Source organism: Triturus cristatus, chromosome 5_1, assembly GCF_964204655.1.
Source record: "Triturus cristatus chromosome 5_1, aTriCri1.1, whole genome shotgun sequence".
Classification (NCBI taxonomy): Eukaryota; Metazoa; Chordata; class Amphibia; order Caudata; family Salamandridae; genus Triturus; species Triturus cristatus.
Window position 1 is genome coordinate 397,463,586 of NC_140587.1, and position 20,967 is coordinate 397,484,552.

General features: G+C 43.1%; 1 protein-coding gene across 2 annotated transcripts in view; it reads right to left on the bottom strand.

Annotated features, from left to right (window-relative positions):
* The window catches only part of RIMS2 (regulating synaptic membrane exocytosis 2), a 1,922,267-nt gene that overhangs the window by 692,395 nt on the left and 1,208,905 nt on the right, over positions 1 to 20,967 (bottom strand). For both annotated transcript variants that reach the window (XM_085605119.1, XM_085605120.1), the window contains exons 14-15: positions 7,030 to 7,160; positions 5,138 to 5,309 (exon numbers count right to left, since the gene is read on the bottom strand). In XM_085605119.1, the coding sequence (XP_085461245.1) occupies positions 5,138 to 5,309; positions 7,030 to 7,160 (303 nt within the window). The remainder of the gene's footprint in view (positions 1 to 5,137; positions 5,310 to 7,029; positions 7,161 to 20,967) is intronic.

Below are 20,967 nucleotides of genomic sequence, written 5' to 3' on the forward strand. Positions count from 1 at the left end.
CAGAGGATGTGTCAGTTCTGCTGGAGCAAACACCTAGGTCCACTTCCAAGGGTCCAGAGCTGGAGTGGCACCACTTGGCAGGACAGACTCAGAAGCAGTAGAGTCCAAGGGTTGAAGCAGGAGTGTTGTAAATCTTTTGTGTCCCTGAGCCTTAGAAACAAGAGGCAAGCCAGCAAGCCCTTGAAGTCACTCTGGGTTCAAGTGATGAAGGTCCAGTCCTTCTCACCCAGGTAGAGAGCAGCAGGCAGTAGGGCAACACAGTAAGGCAGCAGTTCTGCAAACATAGTCCAGTGGCAGTCCTTGAGCAGCACAGCAGTTCCTCTTCAGACTGGAAGAGTGGTCACAGGTCCAGAAGTGTATTGAAGTCATGGTGTCAGAAATCCAGTACTTATACTCAGTTGTGCCTTTGAAGTGGGAGAGACTTCAAAGAGAGCTTTGAAGTGCACAGAGGTCCATCCTTCCTGTCACGGCTCCAGACTTACTAGAGGGGGGTATTTAGCCCTTTGTGTGTGGACAGGACTCGGTCTATTAATGTGTAAGTGTGAGGATGTGCCCAGCTCCTTCATCTCTTTCTCACAGGAAGATCCATCAGAGACACCTAAGCTTCCTTTGTGTGTGGCTGTCTAGACTGAATACACAAAGCCCAGCTGTCACCCAAACAAGAATGAACAGAGACCTGCAGAAGAAACTAAATGGTTAAAGTAAGAACATGTTTCTAAAAGTGGCATTTTCAGAATTGCAGTTTAAAATCCAACTTCACTATAAGCTGTGATTTTAAATTGTAATTCCACAGACACCAGACTTAAGAAGTCTATTTCTTCACAATTGGAAATTACATGTAAAAGCTGTAATAAGGTAATGCCAGTGTTATCCTGTGGGAGAGATAGGCTTTACAGTAGTGAAAAAAGAATGTAAGAGTTTTTTACTACCAACACATGTAAAACTTTAAAATACTTACATTTAAAATACATAGCACCCTGCTCTCTCTGCTGTGCAGGGCCTACTTTAGGGGTGACGCAGATGGATTAAAAAGGAAGGTTTGGGCCTAGCAAGAGGTTTTACTTGCCAGGTTGCCATGGCAGTTGAACTCTGCACACAGGCTCTGCGATAGCAGGCCTCAGACATGGTTAAGGGGCTACTTAAGTGGGTCGCACAATCAATGCTGCAGGCCCACTAGTAGCATTTCACTTACAGGCCCTGGGCACATGCAGTGCACTTTATTAGGGACCTATAAGTAAATAAAATATGCCAAATGAGTATGAGCCAATTTTAGAGGAGACAGAACCTGTATTTTAGCACTGGTTAGCAGTGGCAAACTGGGCAGAGTACTAAAGCCAACAAAAACTAGGTCAGAAGAGGAGGAAGGCAAAATGTTTGGGGTGACCCTTCTGAGAGGGCGATTTTCCAACATTTGTGATAAAGGTAATAGGCCTGACATATTGATTGTGAAAAACATATAGGAATTTAAGTGTGAATTGTTATTGCTCTGAATTAAAGCCTATTTTGCTACAAGCATTCTCATAAATTACCTTAGTAGGCAAGGACTTTGGTGTTGGTTAACCGCTCTGACAAACCATGAGTATAGAAGATAAGCACAGTCAGAATCCTCGTTAAGCCCTGCTAGGAGAGATACTATTTTGATTTATCAACAGTAATTTTGTACACATTTGCAGTTTTAAGAATGTGTGCCTGATGGTTGCCTTGGGGAAAAGCTTATGTACAGTATAGTAGGCCTGAGCTGGTTATGGTGATAAGCCAATGATAACAACTATAGGCTTAACTGGTGTGCAGGGAAATGTTATGCCCGATGCCATAGGTCTGGCCTGTTTACCATATGCTTTTCACAGTAAATAAGTCAGGCCTTCTGCCTTTGTAATAACTTTTCATTATAAATACAGTAGAATTTAACAGTGGATTGTTGTCACATTATGATACACGCTGTAGAAAGGTATTTGGTTACATGTAATCTCACAAGGGTTGTGGTGTTGGTAACCCACTCTGACAGAGTAGAATTTTGCTGTGATTATCCTTGTTAGGTCCTATGGAGAGGGGCTGTATATTCTTTATCCAACTTACATTTTGTGCAAGTTTGTAATTTTATAAATGTATGCATGATGGTTGCCAGTTTCTGCACACCTCTGTAGGCCTGGCCTGTATACAATGTCCAGCCATTGGTAAAAGGCAGAGAGGCCTTATCAGTTCACTGGGAAACGTTATGTCAGCCTCGTTAGGTGTGATCTATTTATAATGAAAGGAAGGGACAAAGCAAGCAGGCCTTATTTACTCATTGAGAAAAGTATGTGTTAAAGGCAAACAGCTTTTAAGGGTAGATTGTTATCACACTGTGCTAAAGACTGTAGACAGCCATTTTGTTCCATCATATCTTGTATAACACTGTAGGATTTTGGTGCTGGTGACCCCCTGAACGAACCTTGGGAATAGTCGATTTGATGTTCACTATGCTAGTCCCTATTAAGCCCTATCAGTAGGAAATTTGTATTGTTTTGACAACCGCATTTTGTATATATTTCTAATTTTATTATGGTATGCCTGAAAGTTCTCTTCTGGGAAGGCTTATGAATCAAGAAGGTCTGAATTGCTTATGGTGACAAGCCAATCATAAAGGTTATGGACTTAATTGTTTGTAACAAAAAAGTATGATAAAGGCAGTAGGTCTGATATATTGATTGTGAAAAGCATATGTTAAAGTCAATACGCATTGAAGGGTAGATTGATATTACTATGAATGAAAGCTTGGAGATAGGTATTTTGTTACATGGAATCTCAAAGATTACCATAGTAGGCAAGCATTTTAGTGCTGGTTACGCCTGCTGACAAACAGTTTGTATACAAGATTTGTAAAGTCCGCATCCTTGTAAGGTCCTCTTAGGAGACATAGTATAGCTTTGCCAACCATAATTTTACATACTATGTAATTTTATAACTGTATACCAGATGGTTGCCTTGTGGGAAAGCTTATGCTCAGTACAGGAGGCCTTGTTGGTTATGGTGATAAGTCATTGATAACAGCTACAGGCCTGATTGGTTCACTAGGAAAAACATTTCTGTTGCCACTGGTCAAATCTGTTAATTAGCAAAAGTTATGACAAACACATTAGACTTGACATATTGATTGTGAAAAGCATATCTTAATGTCAACAGGTACATAAGGGTGGATTGTTATTTCTCTTTATTTAAGCCCACAGATAAGTATTTTGTTACACGAAATGCCAAATTTCCTTTGCAGGGAATGAATTTGGTGATGGTTACTGCATCTAAAAAAAGCTAGGGAAAAAGATTTGCAATGTAATAATCCTTGCTAGAATCTCTTCTTAAATGTCAGCCAGGATCTTGTAATAAAAAAAAATATATATAAATCCATATATAAATACATATCAATATAGATACATAGAGGGCCTTTGAGTCCACGGTGTACCGCCATTGGTCTTTCTGAGTGTCATTCACACTAAGCTTCCATCTATGACAGCGAACTGCATGGGGTAATAGTTCAGTCAGCATCAGTTATTGCCTCTTTTGCCATGTGAAAAATGGCAGTGTCTGATCATAGGTGTACATCCACCAAAAAATGAGCGTGATTCATTATGAGGGCTGGTTGCCCATTCCTTTAGTTTTGAATTTTCTAATTTTATAGTTCTCCTTTCATTTCTTTGCTTTGCCTCTTTTTAGTTTAATGTTTCTTAAGAAGATAAAACAGGTCTTCAGGCAGTGCTAAGGGGTTTTTGCTTGTCACTCATTTCATCTGCAGTACGTCAAATCCTACGTCATCAGTTCCTCTAAACCAGGTGACCATTCTAGAATGCAGTTGTCCATAGTGTATCAGTGTTCTACCATTCTAAGGTGGCTAATGCGTTAGTTGTAAATGTGGCTTTGATGCTTAAACTTCAAAACAATGATAGAATATTTACAATACCTTTGCAGGATGGACATCCACTGCTATATTTAGTTTAGCTATTGCAAACATGCCCACCATGTTTAGAAGGCAGGATGTTTTATTTTTTCTACTTGTATTCTTTTCATTTATCTTGCATGTGTTTTTGAGATTGTGTGTGTTTTATTGTCAGAGGGTGAATGGAAGAATGAGTTAGTGGAGTGATGAATGGATGCAAGAATGCAAAGATGAGTGACAGAGTGCATGTATGATGACTTATTGAGAGTATAACCCATCAGTGACACAAAAGTTACTTTCAATAATAGGGCAGATATAATGGCATTGCCAATGCTTGTTTAGCCATGCCACCCAACTAACAGGCACACGTCCACCACTTACAAAAATAACTTACTACTTCCCCTTTTGAAATCCATTCCCATCATTCTAGCCCTACTCTAAACTCTACTAACCACACAAGAAATCAAGTGCACAAACCTAACACAATTGATGCACGTGTTAAAAAACAACAGAAACAAATATAGCTTATGTACTATTAACTCTAAACTTGGGCTCCGGAGTAGCGTACTACTCACCCCAAACTGCTTCAACATCAGGTGTAGTAGGCGCTATATAAATACAACTTACAATTACAATTTACAATTGCAATATTAGCGGGGTTCTTTGTTTTCCAATAGCAGACATTATGGAAATTATTATATTGGGACTAAGGCACCTACAAATGAAAGGGTTTAAGCCGAGCAAAATGAATACAGCTGCTTCAATTGCTACGAGAGGCTAAAATGCTGATAACAAGAAACTGTAAATCGAAATCTGCTTCGTATATAGCTTGCTGGTTCCACAAACTGGGGCAACTTAGGGAAATGGAAAAACGAACAATTTGCCGGCACAGGTTTGAAATTCAGGAGATCAGGGAAACTACTGCTGGGCCACTGCAAACAAACTAATGCTTATATCTGCAACATACGCTGCAACAATGTGTTTAAAAAGGGCCGCCCCAAGCCTCAACATGTGGCCAAAATGTCAGATGTCTTCCTCACTGTATAATAAATGGAGAGTGGCACCCAAGGAAGAGAATGCATGCGGTGGTACCGATGACTGAGCCTTGTTTTTTTTGGTTTGTAAATTTAATGATATGAAAAAGCAGATAAATGCCTATAGCATAATATATATGTTACACTCTCAGATCAATACTTAATAAAATGTTAAAACTCAGAATCAGAACTGTACCTCTCCTAAAAATTCACTTTCTTCTTCCCGAATCCGAGCTTGATCCCAAAGTGTAATTTCCAACATTCGTTCTCGAAATTCTCTCCTATGAACCGGAGAATAAATGAATGTTTGGTTCCACTTGGGCTCCAGTGTTTTTTTCACTGTTTTTGTTCTTCTTTTGTTTTTATCACTGCAAAATATGAATGTATGAAAGGTACATGAACAAAAAGTAAGGTGTTAATTAAATGCAGAATCAGCAATTTAACATACATTACATAATTAATGACAGTAGTTTATAGGAAATCATCATGGCCTAACTGCCAGCTCATCGAGATACATCTTTTACCGAGCCGAAGGTGACTGGCAAAAAAGGGGATTCCCATCATAAGCTGAGCAGCATCATGGTCGATGAAGCAGCAAACTTGCCAGAGTGCTGTACAGAACATTGCAGACCAAGCAATGAAAGCCGCTCTCTAATCAGTGAGAAGCAAAGGAAAAATTAAATTCATGGGCAGAATAAGCCCATAAACCTCCATGCAGTCCAGCACCGCTCTACTACTCATGCTGTCAACGGATAATTTTTTAAGTGGCTGCTCTACGGTTTAGCTCCAAGCCAGTCACATGTCTTTCTTCAACAGCTCCTCTCAGCTGCCCAGGCCCATTCTAAAACAGGACCAAGCCAATCCAGGCCAGAGAGCGCCCTCCCCACTCTGGGAGAAGCAGAAGAAAAGGAAACCCACAGGCCCACATGCACTCCAGCACCACTGTCCTGGTAATGTGTAAAGGGGTCCATTGTTGAGAAGGAGGCCTGACTTGAAGTTCAGTCCCAAACCAGTTAATGGCCTCCTTCACCAGCTGATTTTTAAAACAGGACCAAGCCCATTCAGCCCAGATAAAGGTCTCCTTCAGTTGTGGAGAACAGTGCTTAATTTGAGCTGGTGGTTTCGGGTGCTCGCACCAACACTTAATTGCCAGCACCGGATCCAATGACAGTCCACCATATGGTGCCGCTGTCTGTGTAATTTTGAGCTGAGCACAACAACAGTGCTTAATAAATCAATATACATAAAAAAAGAAGAATACATGCCGCTCATGCCATTATTATAGTCTTGGGTGGCCTAGAATATGCTGAATTGTCACACTTTTAGAAATGCAGTGGTCAGAATATTTCATATTTCTAACTTTATTTCGGTTCAAGGAACCATAAAAGTACACGATAACAACTTATCAATAAAATACATAACAGATTTAAAGGTACCCAATTCATTAAGGTGCATCTCTGTAATATATTAATATCATAAAAGATCTGTATACAAAAGTAGAGCACAAAATACATCTCCACAGCAAGGTGATTCCATGTCAGCTGATAGACGATTCATTGCAGAAAATAGTTTAAAAGAAGAAACAAATTACGAGCATATTGCATCTGTTTGTGCTAAATCACACAAGAGTAACTCTCCGCTAAACAAAGTCCACTTCACATATGTGATTCGGACACCTTTTTTGTTATTGTTGAAGGGGTACACCTCTACACTTTGTATTACTGTTCGAACCTTGTCCCAAGGATTGCACCTTGGCAGCAGGTGCTTGTAGTGTGAGCACACATCTTGAAATGCTTTGATAATTACACCTCTAGAACACGGGTCAGGTGCAGCACTCTATGGTCCGCTGCCTTCGCCGTATGGTATGTTAACTCGTAATTCCATGTTAACTCACTGGAAGGACCAGCCGCAATTGTCAATGTTGGCCTCAGTCTTTCCTTGCACAATAAATGGGGAACTTGTAATGACGAAATAAATAATAAAGTTCAATGCCCAAGTGAGAGGAAAGTGGCAAATGCAGCTGAAACAGAAATTGGGAAGGCAGTATTACAGTTAATTTATGATTACATTTTTCTATGCTATTCATACCTTCTATCTGGGAGAAAGTAAATTTTTACATAAGGATTCCTCGGCCGGCCGTCGTCTCTTGATGGAAGGTCCTTTGCTCCTAGTATCGTGACTATCAACTGATGACCTACTTTGTCATACCACAGTTTTATCTGTAAAGTAAAAATATATGCTAGTGTTATTTGTTCATGAAATCACAATATGCCACTACCAGGGCTGATCATTTAATAGGTGACTGGCTCTTTAGTTCACTGTACGACCAAAGAAGAGTAAGAAAAACAGGTTGCAAACCACCTGAAATTATTGTAATGACACAAAAGTAAAAATAATTATAGCGATTGTAAACAAATTAATTAAACGTCATGCGTAGTGAGATGGAGGCACATCTAAAAAATATAAAACCACAAACTTTGAAAACAATTGGTTATCAATCATAGCTCTTAACGTCATGGTTTGCTAACTTCAAAGATTGGCATATTTGCAATGTTTAGTCAAAGTCTGAGCCACTTGGAAGATTGTGTTGAAAAATATGTTATTGGCTGTCTGTAAATAATAAAGAAAGGAAAAACGGATAAAACAATAGTGTCCCAATGCTTATGGTGGCAGAGCAAGTTAAAGAAAACTGATTACAATGAAAACAAGTTAACTACAGATGAATCTCTTCATTACCAATGTTTATTTCTACATCAATTAACACCTTCAATAGAATGCTTTCCAGCTACATGGCCTCAGAAGACCTAGCATAAACTTTACAAAATGAAAGATGGTACTAAACCTGCATATGGCCGACTGCCATTCTCCAGGTGCAAGCCATTGCAAGATTTTAATTTCTCCAGTCAGGGGAAGATGATGATTAGATTTGATATATATATACTGGTATCTTTTTGCGCTAAAGTAGAAGATTCTTGCTAGAGATCATTCATAAAGGTCATGATGAGAATTAAAAGTCTGAAGCTATTACTATAATGCAAACCATAAACACGAATGACTTTACCACACAAGCCTAACTACAATTAAAAACATATTGTCATCAACATTATGGCATTTACTATTGTACCACAACCACACATTATATTGCATTATATCTCACGTATATGAATATATTAAACAGTGACGTTTGCCACTGGGTAGGTATCGTTAGGACCATATTTCCATAGAAATTGCTGTTTTGATTTGCTAATAACTTTGGCACCCTTTGGCGAAACTTCATAAAACATTCCAATAAAAGTGCTCATCCACCTGAGCTTCTTCTGGATCCATTAGGCAGGAGGCAAGACACAATGGGATCCCAAAACACGTTTTTCTCATGTGATTTTCCATAGGAACATTGAACAGTGATACCGCAAAAACGGCTGAACGGAATAACACCAAATTTGTCTGAAAGCTAGATCTTGATGCAGAAAGAATGTTGTTTGTCATTTGGTGTAATTCTGCTCAGTAGTTTTTGAAAAATTGAGGCTCAAAATATGTGTATATTTCATGCCAGAGTTTCACCGTGATCTATCATGGTGGATCTGAGAACTCAAGCCTGTGTTGTGATTGGCTGGGTGGAACCTGAAGGAAAAAATGCAGCTGCCATCTTAGGACTCAGTCCCGAAGAGAGAATGGGTGCCATGCCAGACCAGACCTTGCACCCAACCCCACACTACACACAGCTGAAGCCTGCATGCAGCGGGGAATGCCCATATGGAGGGGGTTGGGCACAGGGCTTGGCTAAGGGTCATTTGCGGTGGAGGATGGGCGCTCACCATGAATTGCTTGTAGCCTCACACATTATATCACTCATTTCATGCTCAATGATTGCATTGATAACATCCCTAATGATATCTGAAAAAACATAATTGATAACAACACCATGCATGATGAGGGAGAGAGTTAGTTATTTTAGGAAATGAGTTATAGTTACTTGAGATAACATAACTGAGGAATTTCAGTGGTTTTGTTAGCTTAAAATGTTGTGTTTTAACTGATATTGCCACCTAACTTTAGCCTCTGTTTTTTTCAGTGAATATACACATTACCCCTATATAACCCATCCACGAACCCTAAAAACTCCCTTCTATAAAGCCTAAAAAAACACTTACTGCCCCCTTACCATTGCGCATTCCAGAACTCTAAAAATTCCTTTCTAACTCCAAACACTACCCTTTCCTGTACCTTAAAGTTAGCTCAACTAGTTGGTGTCTGTGGCCTTTCCCATATAGTATATTGTAGTTCCATCTATATGGCTCAACTCATTCTGCCCTAGCAAAACTTGAACCTCTTCAGAACATGGTAGTAAGAACTGTTTGGTCCCTAAAAAAAATTCAATTGTGTTTAAGGTGCGAGACAAAAACTGAGTTTGCTGCCCAAAGCCATCTATGAAATTGGACCTTCCTTTCTCTCAGAGCTGACTGCCATGTGGTTCAAGAATTTGGAATAGTCTTCCACTGAATATCCAACCAATTCATAACTTTTAAGGATTTTTAAAAAGCAGTCCGTACCTATCTTTTGGTGAAGTCGGAGCGCCTGATTTAGAGTTTGAGGGAGAGGGTACTCCATTGCAACTGCGATGGAGTACTCTCTATGCCACACCCTCGGTCTGCCATCTGATTTACATGTGGCTGGGCCTTTTGCATTTCAGGGATCGGGCCACCCAATTGGAGTGGTGGCCATATGGTCAGTTTTCACCCTCCCTCACCACTGTGTAAAACGTTGTGATAAGGGACAGTGAACATTTTTAACTTGCCTCCACCCTTTGTGTGTGGATCATTACTTTCTTTCAAAAACAAAGTCCTGCTTTTGGATTTTGTTTCTGAAAAACAAAACCAAGTTAAATGTTTGATGGGTGCCATCATGTTTCATGCAGCCTTTTGTCCAACTTGTAACATATTGACAGAACTACTCCTGGCAATGTTAGAAGATGTCCACAGGGACAGCGGACATCTTTAGATGTAAACGACAGGACCTACATCATGGCAACTGAGTATTTTACTCCATCGCCTTGATGGAGTAAAGCCTGTCTTCTGTGATCTAATTCAGGCCCTTATTCTAACTGGTTGTGTGTTCTGATTAAGCCCCGTTCTATGAAGAGCCTGCGGCTAAAATCTGTTGTGTAATAAGAATTTTGTTATGGTTGGTTTGCATTTGTTTTCAAAGAAAACTTCTGAAGTGTAGCGCTAAATGACAGATTTGCATATTGAGTAACTATGTTTCATTTTCCTGAAATGTTATCTAATTACACAAAAGCAAAAGATGCGACTTTTGCAAAACTCTACTTAAAAGTAGTGTCCAATTCCTTTATGACTTTGGTGGATGGAAGTAGAGGTAGATGCAATAAATAATGTTTTTACAACAATTCAGCACTCTTGAATTTCTTTCATTGGCTGAATGTCGATAGAGTAATGTTTTGTGAATCTGGGTTCAGAGGAAAATGTTTCTGCTTGTATTCACTAGTGCTATCTTACCCATACAATATGGAGAGCAGACAGCCAGCACATGTTTTTATGGGTCTCCTATTCTGCTTCCACAGCACTTAAATTCAAATAATGAATGAAGCTGACAACTGAACAAGTTTCCAGTACTATTATAATGTTTAAACAAAGTTCAAAGTCCACTAATTTAACCCAACCCAACCTAAATTAAACTGTATTTTATAATATCTGGTTGAAGATACCATATTTGAATACAATTTACAATTGCTATGCTGCCTCTCAGTTACCTGCAGTTTCACCCATATGCAAGTGACAGGGGCCTACGGAATCACAAAGTACAATTGTGTTGTACTGACATTGCATGATATCGTATGACATCAAGGACATAATCAAAATGGCATATTTTAGATTCCTCTCCTGACCCAAAGGAGTCCTTCTCATACAAACTGGAAGGTGAACATGCAGGATTCACTTATCGTTGGAATGTTGAGTGCATGTATTCTCATGGCTGATGACAAAGCAGAGGTCACCAAACTCATTCAATACCATCTATCCTTGCTTGTAGCACATACAATATTGATTTCTGAATGTGATGCAGGTTTCGAAAAGGGAGCACCAAACTTTGGTTCTATACCCAATGTTTAAAAAAATAATCTAAGATACACTTTGCTTGCTGATGCATTGTAGGTTTCATCTACGTGATCATGAGTCCTTATTTAAACTAAAACTCAATCTTCCAAGTAATTCTGTTGTAATATTCCACACCCAACACTAGATTGCAGGAGACTGCATAGCATGTGATCTATAACACATACTTTAAACACATAGCTGGACATATTGGAGAATGTTTCTGAAACAACTCCTAAGTGGAAAAGAACATAGCAACAGAATGAGTGATGGAGAATGCATGGTGTACTTCCACTACTTTGAGGGTGCAAAATAGGGAGTAACAGTATTACAGGTAAGTTTAAAACAATTACATCAGGAATCACTCTCCTACAGGCAAGTATATGTAAGTATTATTAATAGCTTTCATGCTCTTAACGTTATTCCTAAATCTAAGATATATATATTACCTACTGGCAGTCACCAGTAGGTAGCTATAGTTAGGACCTATTTTCCATAGGAAATCCGCAACATTCTATTTGGAATAACGTTGGTGCTGATTGACGAATCTACGCAAAATTTTCCAAACTTTTGGCCAGCTCCGGTCCGCTCCTATCCTGAAAATTTCACGGCGATTCGTCAAGCGGGGGCCGAGAAAAAAGGGGGGTCCCAAAACACGTTTTCCCCATGCATTTTCCCATAGGACCAGTTGACGCAGCTACAGCCCGAACTGCTGAACGAAATTACACCAAATTTGGCAAAGAGGTAGTCCTCAGTTCAGACTCGTGCCTTTTGCTTAAATGGTGTAAATCCGTTCAGTAGTTCCTGAGAAAATTAGAGTTAAAAAGATAGATATATCTGGGCGGAGCCTAACCACACATCTCATCGTGAGATCTGATTGGCTGTCAGTACTTCATCCAAGAAGTGTTGGCAGCCGTCTTGGGACCAATATACATGATAGCACCTCATTAAAAAGCATTGCAGTTAATAGAAGGTTTTAAGACTTTAGTTACATTATAAATCATTTGTTGATGGTGCAATACTCATTTTAGGAATTGTGGTGTGTTCCAAGGTGATTTTACCATGTGAAAAAGCCTTCTGCTGTGATATCATGAATAATGTTTGAGAGAAAACAATTTTCTCATGCTTTTCCCACAGAGGTTTGAAAGGTGATCTATAAGCTAAACTGAGAGCATATTTTCTGTAAATTCACATTATCTTTCTCAGTCATGTGAGAATGAAGTCTGACATTTTCAGTAAAACATGTACATCCAACAAGGGCAGAGACTGTCAGTTAATTCCTTTGTGTTCTACTGCAGCTTCCCAGAGTGTTATAAAGAACAACTAGAGCACTAACAGTCCTACTTATGACAAACGCATTGCACACCTGAAGCCATCTTGATTGGAATAAAGTGGTAACTCTTAAAACATTTAATTTAAAAAGGAACAAAATGAGGGGGTTCATTTTGCCATAGAAAGTATGATTAGTGCTGCAGAAAGAAAAATTAGGGCACATTTTGACTTCTCAAATCCTCCTCTATTTCATAAAAAAATTCTGACATGCAGACTGAAACGTGTACTTTGAATACCAGCAGCAGACTTCCCTGGTGAGCAGTAGCTGTACTACAGTGATCTAATGAGCAACTAGAGTGCTAACATTCAGAATTTATGGCAAATGTGTGACACATCTGAATGCCTTCTTGATGGAACCAAAGTAAAAAACTGAAAGTATTTCCTTCTGAGGAGACTGCAGTAAATGAGGAAATTAGGAAACTTCATAACAAATAAATCTCCCAAGATGTCCACCAGAGACAAAAGAGCCCAAATGTAGCCCAAATATCACCCAGATGTAGCCCAAGTATAGCCCAATGACAGAATGTCCCAGAGTGTTCTAACGAACAACTAGAGCGCTAACAGTCTTACTTATGACAAAAGTATGGCAACCTGAAGCCATCTTGACTGGAATAAAGTGGTAACACTTAAAAATTTAATTTACAAAGGAACAAAATGAGGGGGTTCATTTTGACGTAGAAATTATGATTAGTGCTGCAGAAAGAAAAATTAGGGCACATTTTGACTTCTCAAATCCTCTTCTATTTCATAAAAAAATTCTGACATGCAGACTGAAACATGAACTTTGAATACCAGCAGCAGACTTCCCTGGTGAGCAGTAGCTTTACTACAGTGATCTAATGAGCAACTAGAGTGCTAACATTCAGAATTTAAGGCAAATGTGTGACACATCTGAATGCCTTCTTGATGGAACCAAAGTAAAAAACTGAAAGTATTTCCTACTGAGGAGACTGCAGTAAATGAGGAAATATGGAAACTTCACAACAAATAAATCTCCCAAGATGGCCACCAGAGACAAAAGAGCCCAAATATCACCCAGATGTAGCCCAAGTATAGCCCAATGACAGAATGTCCCAGAGTGTTCTTAAGAACAACTAGAGCGCTTACTGTCTTACTTATGACAAAAGTATGGCACACCTGAAGCCATCTTGATTGGAATAAACTGGTAACGCTTAAAACATTTAATTTAAAAAGGAACACAATGAGGGGGTTCATTTTGCCATAGAAATTATGATTACTGCTGAAGAAAGAAAAATTAGGGCACATTTTGAGTGACTTCTCAAATCCTCTTCTATTTCATTAAAACATTCTGATATGCAGACTGAAACATGCACTTTTAATACCAGCAGCAGACTTCCGTGGTGAGCAGTAGCTTTACTACAGTGATCTAATGAGCAACTAGAGTGCTAACATTCAGAATTTATGGCAAATGTGTGACATATCTGAATACCTTCTTGATGGATTCAAAGTAAAAAACTGAAAGCATTTCCTACTGAGGAGACTGCAGTAAGTGAGGAAATTAGGAAACTTCATAACAAATAAATCTCCCAAGATGGCCACCAGAGACAAAAGAGCCCAAATGCCGCACAAATATCACCCAGATGTAGCCCACATGTAGCCCAATGACAGAAGTGTGCAAAACACTTATTTTTTGTGTATTTGCAGTTTTATATAGTGCAGACTTGTCAGGTATTGGAGTGCTTTACAAGAGCATTGGTGACATCACACAAGATCACATTTATTTTGGTTGTAGACATGGGGAGATTAAGTGATTTGACCAGAATCACAGAATGTTGAGCTGAAGCAGAAACTCCAACCTGGTTCCCCAGTTGCAAAGTCTGCAGCCCTGGAAGTAACACCACATCCTCTCCCCTAAGTGCAACATTTAATCAAGTGGTCAACTGGATCAAAAAACATAAAGATTACAAATAATTTAAAAGTTCTTTGTCGCTATTTGAAAACTCAGAAAATATGTCCTCATTTTAGTTTTTTAGAGCACTAACCATAATTTTGATGCAAATAAGACCCTCTCATATATGTAATTTCTAAAGGAAATGCTCTAGGTATTACAGTTTTGATTACATCAAGATGACGTCAGGCGTTCCACACTTTTGTAATAAATATAGAATGTTAGCAATCTAGCTGTTCATTGGGATACTGTTGAGAGGCAGAGGCCAGGGGCACGGACTCTGAAAATTGAACGCAGGTAGGAGACAGCAGAGGCAACAATTTGACCACACTGGGCAGGCAGGAAGGGCAGTGGCAGCACAACAGACTACGGAGGGCAGTGGAAAGGGGGGCAGGGACAACAAACCAACAATACAGGACTGGCAAGAGAGGCTGTGGAAATATAATAGACCATTGTGGGCAGAAGGAAGAGGCAGTGGTAGTACAACCATACATGCCAACAGACCCGTTTCAGCCAGAAAACTTCCAATGTTTTTAAGCTCAAATGGGCTTTATTTGATCTGTCTCCTGTCTACAATCTCCTCTTTTTCAATGTAAGGGGAAACTCAATACCCCAGTTTTTAAAAATATCTCCCTCTTACCAAGTTCAAAATGTTCGCAAGTATGGTACATTGGATCAGGGTAGGCAGGAGGAATTGGGGTAGGGACATGGATAACAGAGGACAGCAGGGACATGGAGAGGTGCACCAAACTGACCCTACAGGGCAGGCATCAGGGTTTGCAGCAGCACAATACACCACACAGGGCATGCGGGACGGGAGTGCAGCACAACAATCCATAGAAAGCAATAGGGAGGGGACAGGACCATGCACATAGAGAACAGAGGGGAAAGAGGCAATGGTAGCTAGCTGACCATAATGGACAGACAGGAGAGAAAGCTGCAGCATAACAGACCATAAAGGGCAGGAGGGACGGATCAGGGGCATTACAATGGAACAGACAAGCCAGGAGGGAGGGAATAGGGGTCTGCACATGGAAACAGAGGGCTGGGGGCAAGGGGGCAGGGCAGGAGCAGCAAGATGACCATGGAGGTCAGGCAGGATAGGCACTAGAAATAAGACACACCATGGACAGCAACAGTGAGACTATGATGGCATACACACAGACCATGGAGGGAAGGTGGGAGGGGGTCAGGGGCAGCTAGCTGACCACACAGGGAAGGTGGGAGGGGCCATGGCAGCACAGAAGACCATGCATGGCAAGCGGGAGGGTTAGTGGCAGCACAATGGCTATGATGGGCAAGGAGGAGGGTGCAGGGGCATGCACAAAGGACCATGGAGGATAGAAGGGAGGGTCAGGACCTGGGCACAAACAAGAGAGTTCAGGGGAAGGGGCCTCACAACAGACCGCGGGGGGCAGGCAGGAGGAGCAGTTGCAGCACAACAGACCAGGGAGGTCAGAAGGGTGTGGCAGTAAAATGGACCATGTAGGACAGGAGGAAGGGGATAGGGGCATGGCATGTGGACAGGCAGGGTGGAGGTGGCAGGGACAGGTTACAGTCATCTGACAATGCTAGGCAGGTGGGAGGGGAGTGGCAGCTCACCAGAACACTCAGAGTAGATAGGAGTGGCAGGTCCATGGAACATGGTGGTCAAAAATGATGGAGCAGGGGCATGCACAAAGACATCGGAGGGCAGGGGGAAGGAGAATAGGGGCAGCAAGCTAAGCACAGAGGCTAAGCAGGAGGTCAATGATGGAGCATAGAATTGGGCAATGGAGGGCAGGAGGAGTGGACTGGTACATCATGCTAAATGGAGGGCAGGGGCAGCACATCAGACCATGCATGGCAGGAGGGAGGAGGCTAGTCCATGGATTCAGACAACAGAGGATAGGGAGGAGGTGGATGGGGCAGCAAGGTAACTGTTCAGAGAAGGTGGGTATTAGGAACTTTATCGTTGTTAAAAGGTGTGTCTGTGCGAACTACTTAAAATATGAACAAGTATGCAGCATAATCTCACTTTTATTCAGGAAGAAGAGGACGTTTGTGACTGTGACTCCGGGCTCACTTGGCAGAAACACCCCCTGACCCTCCACCCCCATCGCAAAATGTAATGCCCGTGAAAAGGGTAGGTGGACGCAGTGTTATATAGAACATAGTCCTGAGAGCACGATTGAAAATGAAAACTAGATGTAGTATATGGTATAAACTATGCACCAAAAAGTGTGATATAAGATGAACTGGGGCGTGAAATATAATATGCAATACATTGTGCGCAGTGACAGATTCATTGGAGAGCGCGAGATAGCACAGGCACTAGCGCATGCTATGCGATATGCGCCTTGGAGTGTAATATGCACAGGGCAGTGTTGTGTAAGCTAACTAGTCTCTAAAGTTGTAATATAAAATATGTGCTGTGGAGTGTAACGTTGCATATGCACTGTGACAAAGATATGGATCCCAGATTGTAATATGTATGGCATAGCGCTGTACGTTATAACATAGGCATCGAGGAAGGCACGTTAGATGGGGCAATATAACCAGTGCGAAGGCAAGTGTGGCATGGCATATTCACGGGGTGGTGTTACAGTGCACATGGGCTAGAGAGTGTCATAGCATACGCACTAGCTGGTGGAATACAACACAGAGGTGTGTGGTACTCGGCGGGCACTGGTGGGTGTAACACAGCATTGGGCTCAGCCAGGAGCACGCTGTGACTCTCAAGTGAGGTTCGTCTCCTTTCCAGAGAGTAAAATAAAAAGTATTACACATCCGGCGGTGGATGTGTGTTTTATTAACAGTGAGGGGGGTTTCTTGCATAGTTTGGCCAAATTTTTGTCGAATCCCCTTTGAATGGCTTGGTGTGCGTGTGTATTAAATATGACCGTCAATAGCTACCCATGTTTGTATAAATAAGCGACAAGGGTGTCTACTTGGAGAGTACCCACCAGCGAGGGCGCCGGGATTAGGCATGGTAGGCCGTCAGACACGCCAGAGCTTCACTAGCGGTGTAAATACATTCCACGTGGATTCATTGTATGCATAGTCGCCTTTTAATGAATATCACGCAAATCGTCATGGTGATAGGTACATACGGTTTGTCCAGCATGTCCTAGCTGTTTCTATAAATATATTAAAAAGTAAATAATAAAAATCAAAGGCAGGCCCCGGGGGATGGGGTCCCCGGGGCCATAAGTGGCCTGAGGAGGGGGGCAACGCAGCTCCCCTCCTAAAGAATTAAAAAAAAATTACCCGGGGGTTGGGGTCCCCGGGGCTGATTACGGCCTTGGGAGGGGGGCCACGCGGCCCCCTTCCAAATTAATTTTTTTCAACAAAAAAAATTAGGGTGCAGGCCCTGGGGGATGGGGTCCCCAGGGCCAATAAATTAGAAAAAGAAGGGGGGCTACACAGCCCTCCTTCTTAAAAAAATAAAATAAATAAAAGACCGGCATCGCGCCGGAGGCCACGCCCCCTCATTGCAGCACTCTGCAAACGCGCCCCCTGGCCAGTTGTAAGTTGGGGAATTAATTCCCCTTCAATACTGAGGGTCCCTGAGGGCCAACTAGCCCAACAGTTATCTCCAGTATGCGCCAGGGAGCTGCGTTGCAGATAGGTGTTCTGAGGCCACGCCACTTTTTACACCTCTATGCAACGCAGCTCTGTGGCGCTTACTGGAGGTACCTAGTGGGCTAGTTTGACCCTAGGGACCCTTGGGATTCAAGAGGACTTAATCTCTCAACTTAGAACGGCCACAGGGCGCGTTTACACAGTGGTGAAGTGAGGGGATGGGGTCTGAGGTGACGTGTGCAAACACGCCCTGTGGTGCTTTTTTAGTTGGGGAAATAATTCCCTTTCAATCCTGAGGGACCCTGGGGGCCAACTAGCCCACCAGGTGCTTCCAGTAAGCGCCACTGCTCTGCGCTGCAGAGAGGTGGTGCAGGCCGTGCCCCTTATTACACCTTTCTGCAATGGCGCTTACTGGACGTACCTAGTGGGCTATTTTGCCCCTAGGGACCCTCAGGATTCAAGGGGACTTAATCTCTCAATTTCAAACGGCCACGTGTTTACACAGTGGGGAAGGGAGGGGACGGGGCCTGAGGTGACATGTGCAAACACGCCCTATGGCACGTTTTAAGTTGGGGAAATAATTTCCCTTCAATCCTGAGGGCCCCTGGGGGCTAACTAGCCCACCAGGTGCTTTCAGTAAGCGCCACTGAGCTGCGTTGAAGAGGTGGTCCAGGCCGTGCCACTTTTTACACCTCTCTGCAATGCAGCTCTGTGGCGCTTACTGGAGGTACCTAGTGGGCTAGTTGGACCCTAGGGACCCTCAGAATTCAAATGAACTTAATCTCCCAACTAAAAACGGCCACAGGACGTGTTTACACAGTGGTGAAGGGAGGGGACGGGGCCTGAGTTAACGTGTGCAAACACGCCCTGGGGCGCGTTTTAAGTTGGGGAAATAATTCCCCTTCAATCCTGAGGGACCCTGGGGGCCAACTAGCCCACCAGGTGCTTCCAGTAAGCGCCACTGCGCTGCGTTGCAGAGAGGTGGTCTACGCCGTGCCCCTTTTTACATCTCTCTGCAACGCAGCTCTGTGGCGCTTACTGGAGGTACCTAGTGGTCTAGTTGGACCCTAGGGACCCTCAGGATTCAAGGGGACTTAATCTCCCAACTTATAATGGCCACAGGGCGTGTTTACACAGTGGGGAAGGGAGGGGACGGGGCCTGAGGTGACGTATGCAAACACGCCCTGTGGCGCGTTTTAAGAGGTAGTTTTAATCCCCTGCCCTATTATATACTAGGGGCTTACAGAGGAGGTCATGCTAATCATAGGGGGACCCCAACGCATAGTGTTCCCTAGTGTATGTAGGTGTTTTCACTGTATTCTGAGTGTCTTTTAACATAGCACTGGCTCTAGGACTGGTTAGTCAGACTCAGTTACCACCAGTATCCGTCTGAAAAAGTTGAGGGTACAGGATGATTTTGCAACAAGGCTTCTTTCTGCTCTTCTGTTTGTTCTTTCTGCACGTTATCATTCTTCCTTCACTTTTCTTCGTCTTTGAGGACTTCTGTTGCTTCTTTCTGCATTTCTTTTTTTTCTTTCTGTGCGTTTTTTCTTCTTTCTTCACATGTCTTATCTCTGTAGGCATAGTTAGAAATTAGCATTTAAAAAACCTTAGAAATTCACTGAAAAAACCATAGGTTTCAGGGGCGTTCTAGTTAGCTGGACTTTTCACTCGTACAAAACCAATGAAATTCCCCCGTTATAGTTAGTTCAGCTAACTATAACTCGCACGCCCGCAATGGGGGATGCGGTCCCGGGGGCCATTAATGGCTCAGGAAGGGGAGGCCACGAGGCTCCCTCCCCATTTTGAGTAATGTTTGGCCCGGGGTGGGCTCCTGGGACCATTAGAGGCTCAGGGAGGGGGGCCACCACACACCCACTCCCCATTTTGACAAATATCAGCCCCAGGGGTGGGCTCCCCGGGGCCTGTATTGACTTGGGGTGGGGGGCGCACGGCCCCACTCCTCATATTGATTCATTTTGGCCCTGAGGGTGGGCTCCCCGGGGCCTGTAAGGGCTGGGGGGGCTTTGCGTCTCCCCAAATAAAAAAAATTGGACCCTGGGTGTGGGCTCCCCGGGGCCTGTAAAGGCGAGGATAGGGGGCCGTGCACCCCCTCCAATTAATAAAATTAAGCTGCCCCAGTTACCATTTTGTTTTTCAAAATCCCGCGGGAGATCCGTGGGAGTGCAGCAATTTTTGCTGATTTTGTTTTTGGCCCCGGGAGTATCCCTAACATGCCCCCTTAATTTTTTTTTTTTTTTAAACATGTTCAGGATAGGGGTCTAAGTCCTCAAGTCCTTTAATAGCTGCAGCAACTACTTTCTCATGTTCCTGACAGCCAATCAGAGCTCTAGCCCTCTCAGGAGTTAGACTACCGGAGGAGCGAAATCGCCCAGAGAGATATAAAGCACCTTGGGCCAATCAGAATGCTTAAATTTTCAATGGGCACTTTCATTTTGAACCTTAATTTTTCAAAAACTACTGAACGGATTTACACACAAAAAGCCCAATCTGGGGGCATGGCCAAGATGGCATCGCTGTAAGACGCAGCTTTGGAGCTCTCCGCTCCCACCGGGCCTTTCATGGCGATATTGACGGCAGATTGGCACCAGCGACATCGACCCACGAGCAATACCGCACCACTAGGCAGCTGAGGTGGTGGCGCTTGAATCCCGCCGCCAGGACAGACGCCGGGGCAGGTCGCGACTCACGGAGCTGCTGGGTGCCTGGGAGGGATCACACGACCTCCGGCGCGAACGGCACGGCCCGGCCCGGCAGCACTCGGCAGTCCCTGCAAAACCTGGGGACCGCCGCACGAAGGGCGAGCTCGCATTACGCTGGGCGAAGGGAGCCTCGGACTGCACCCATCGCGCGAGGACCCAGCTCCGCTGCAGCAAGTAGGCCGCAACCCCGGACGCTGAGTGGGGAGGGGCAGCCACGCTTGCAGCTCCTGCGGTGCCCTGATATAGTTTCACCTTCTACAGCATCACACCACTTGAGGGCCAGACGGGGAGCACATAGTGGACAATCCAACAGCCCTACTGTGCCCAGGTCAGTGCAGCGGCCTCTGGGGCTGGCCTCAGCGAGAGATCTGCATAGCAGCTTGTGAGGCCG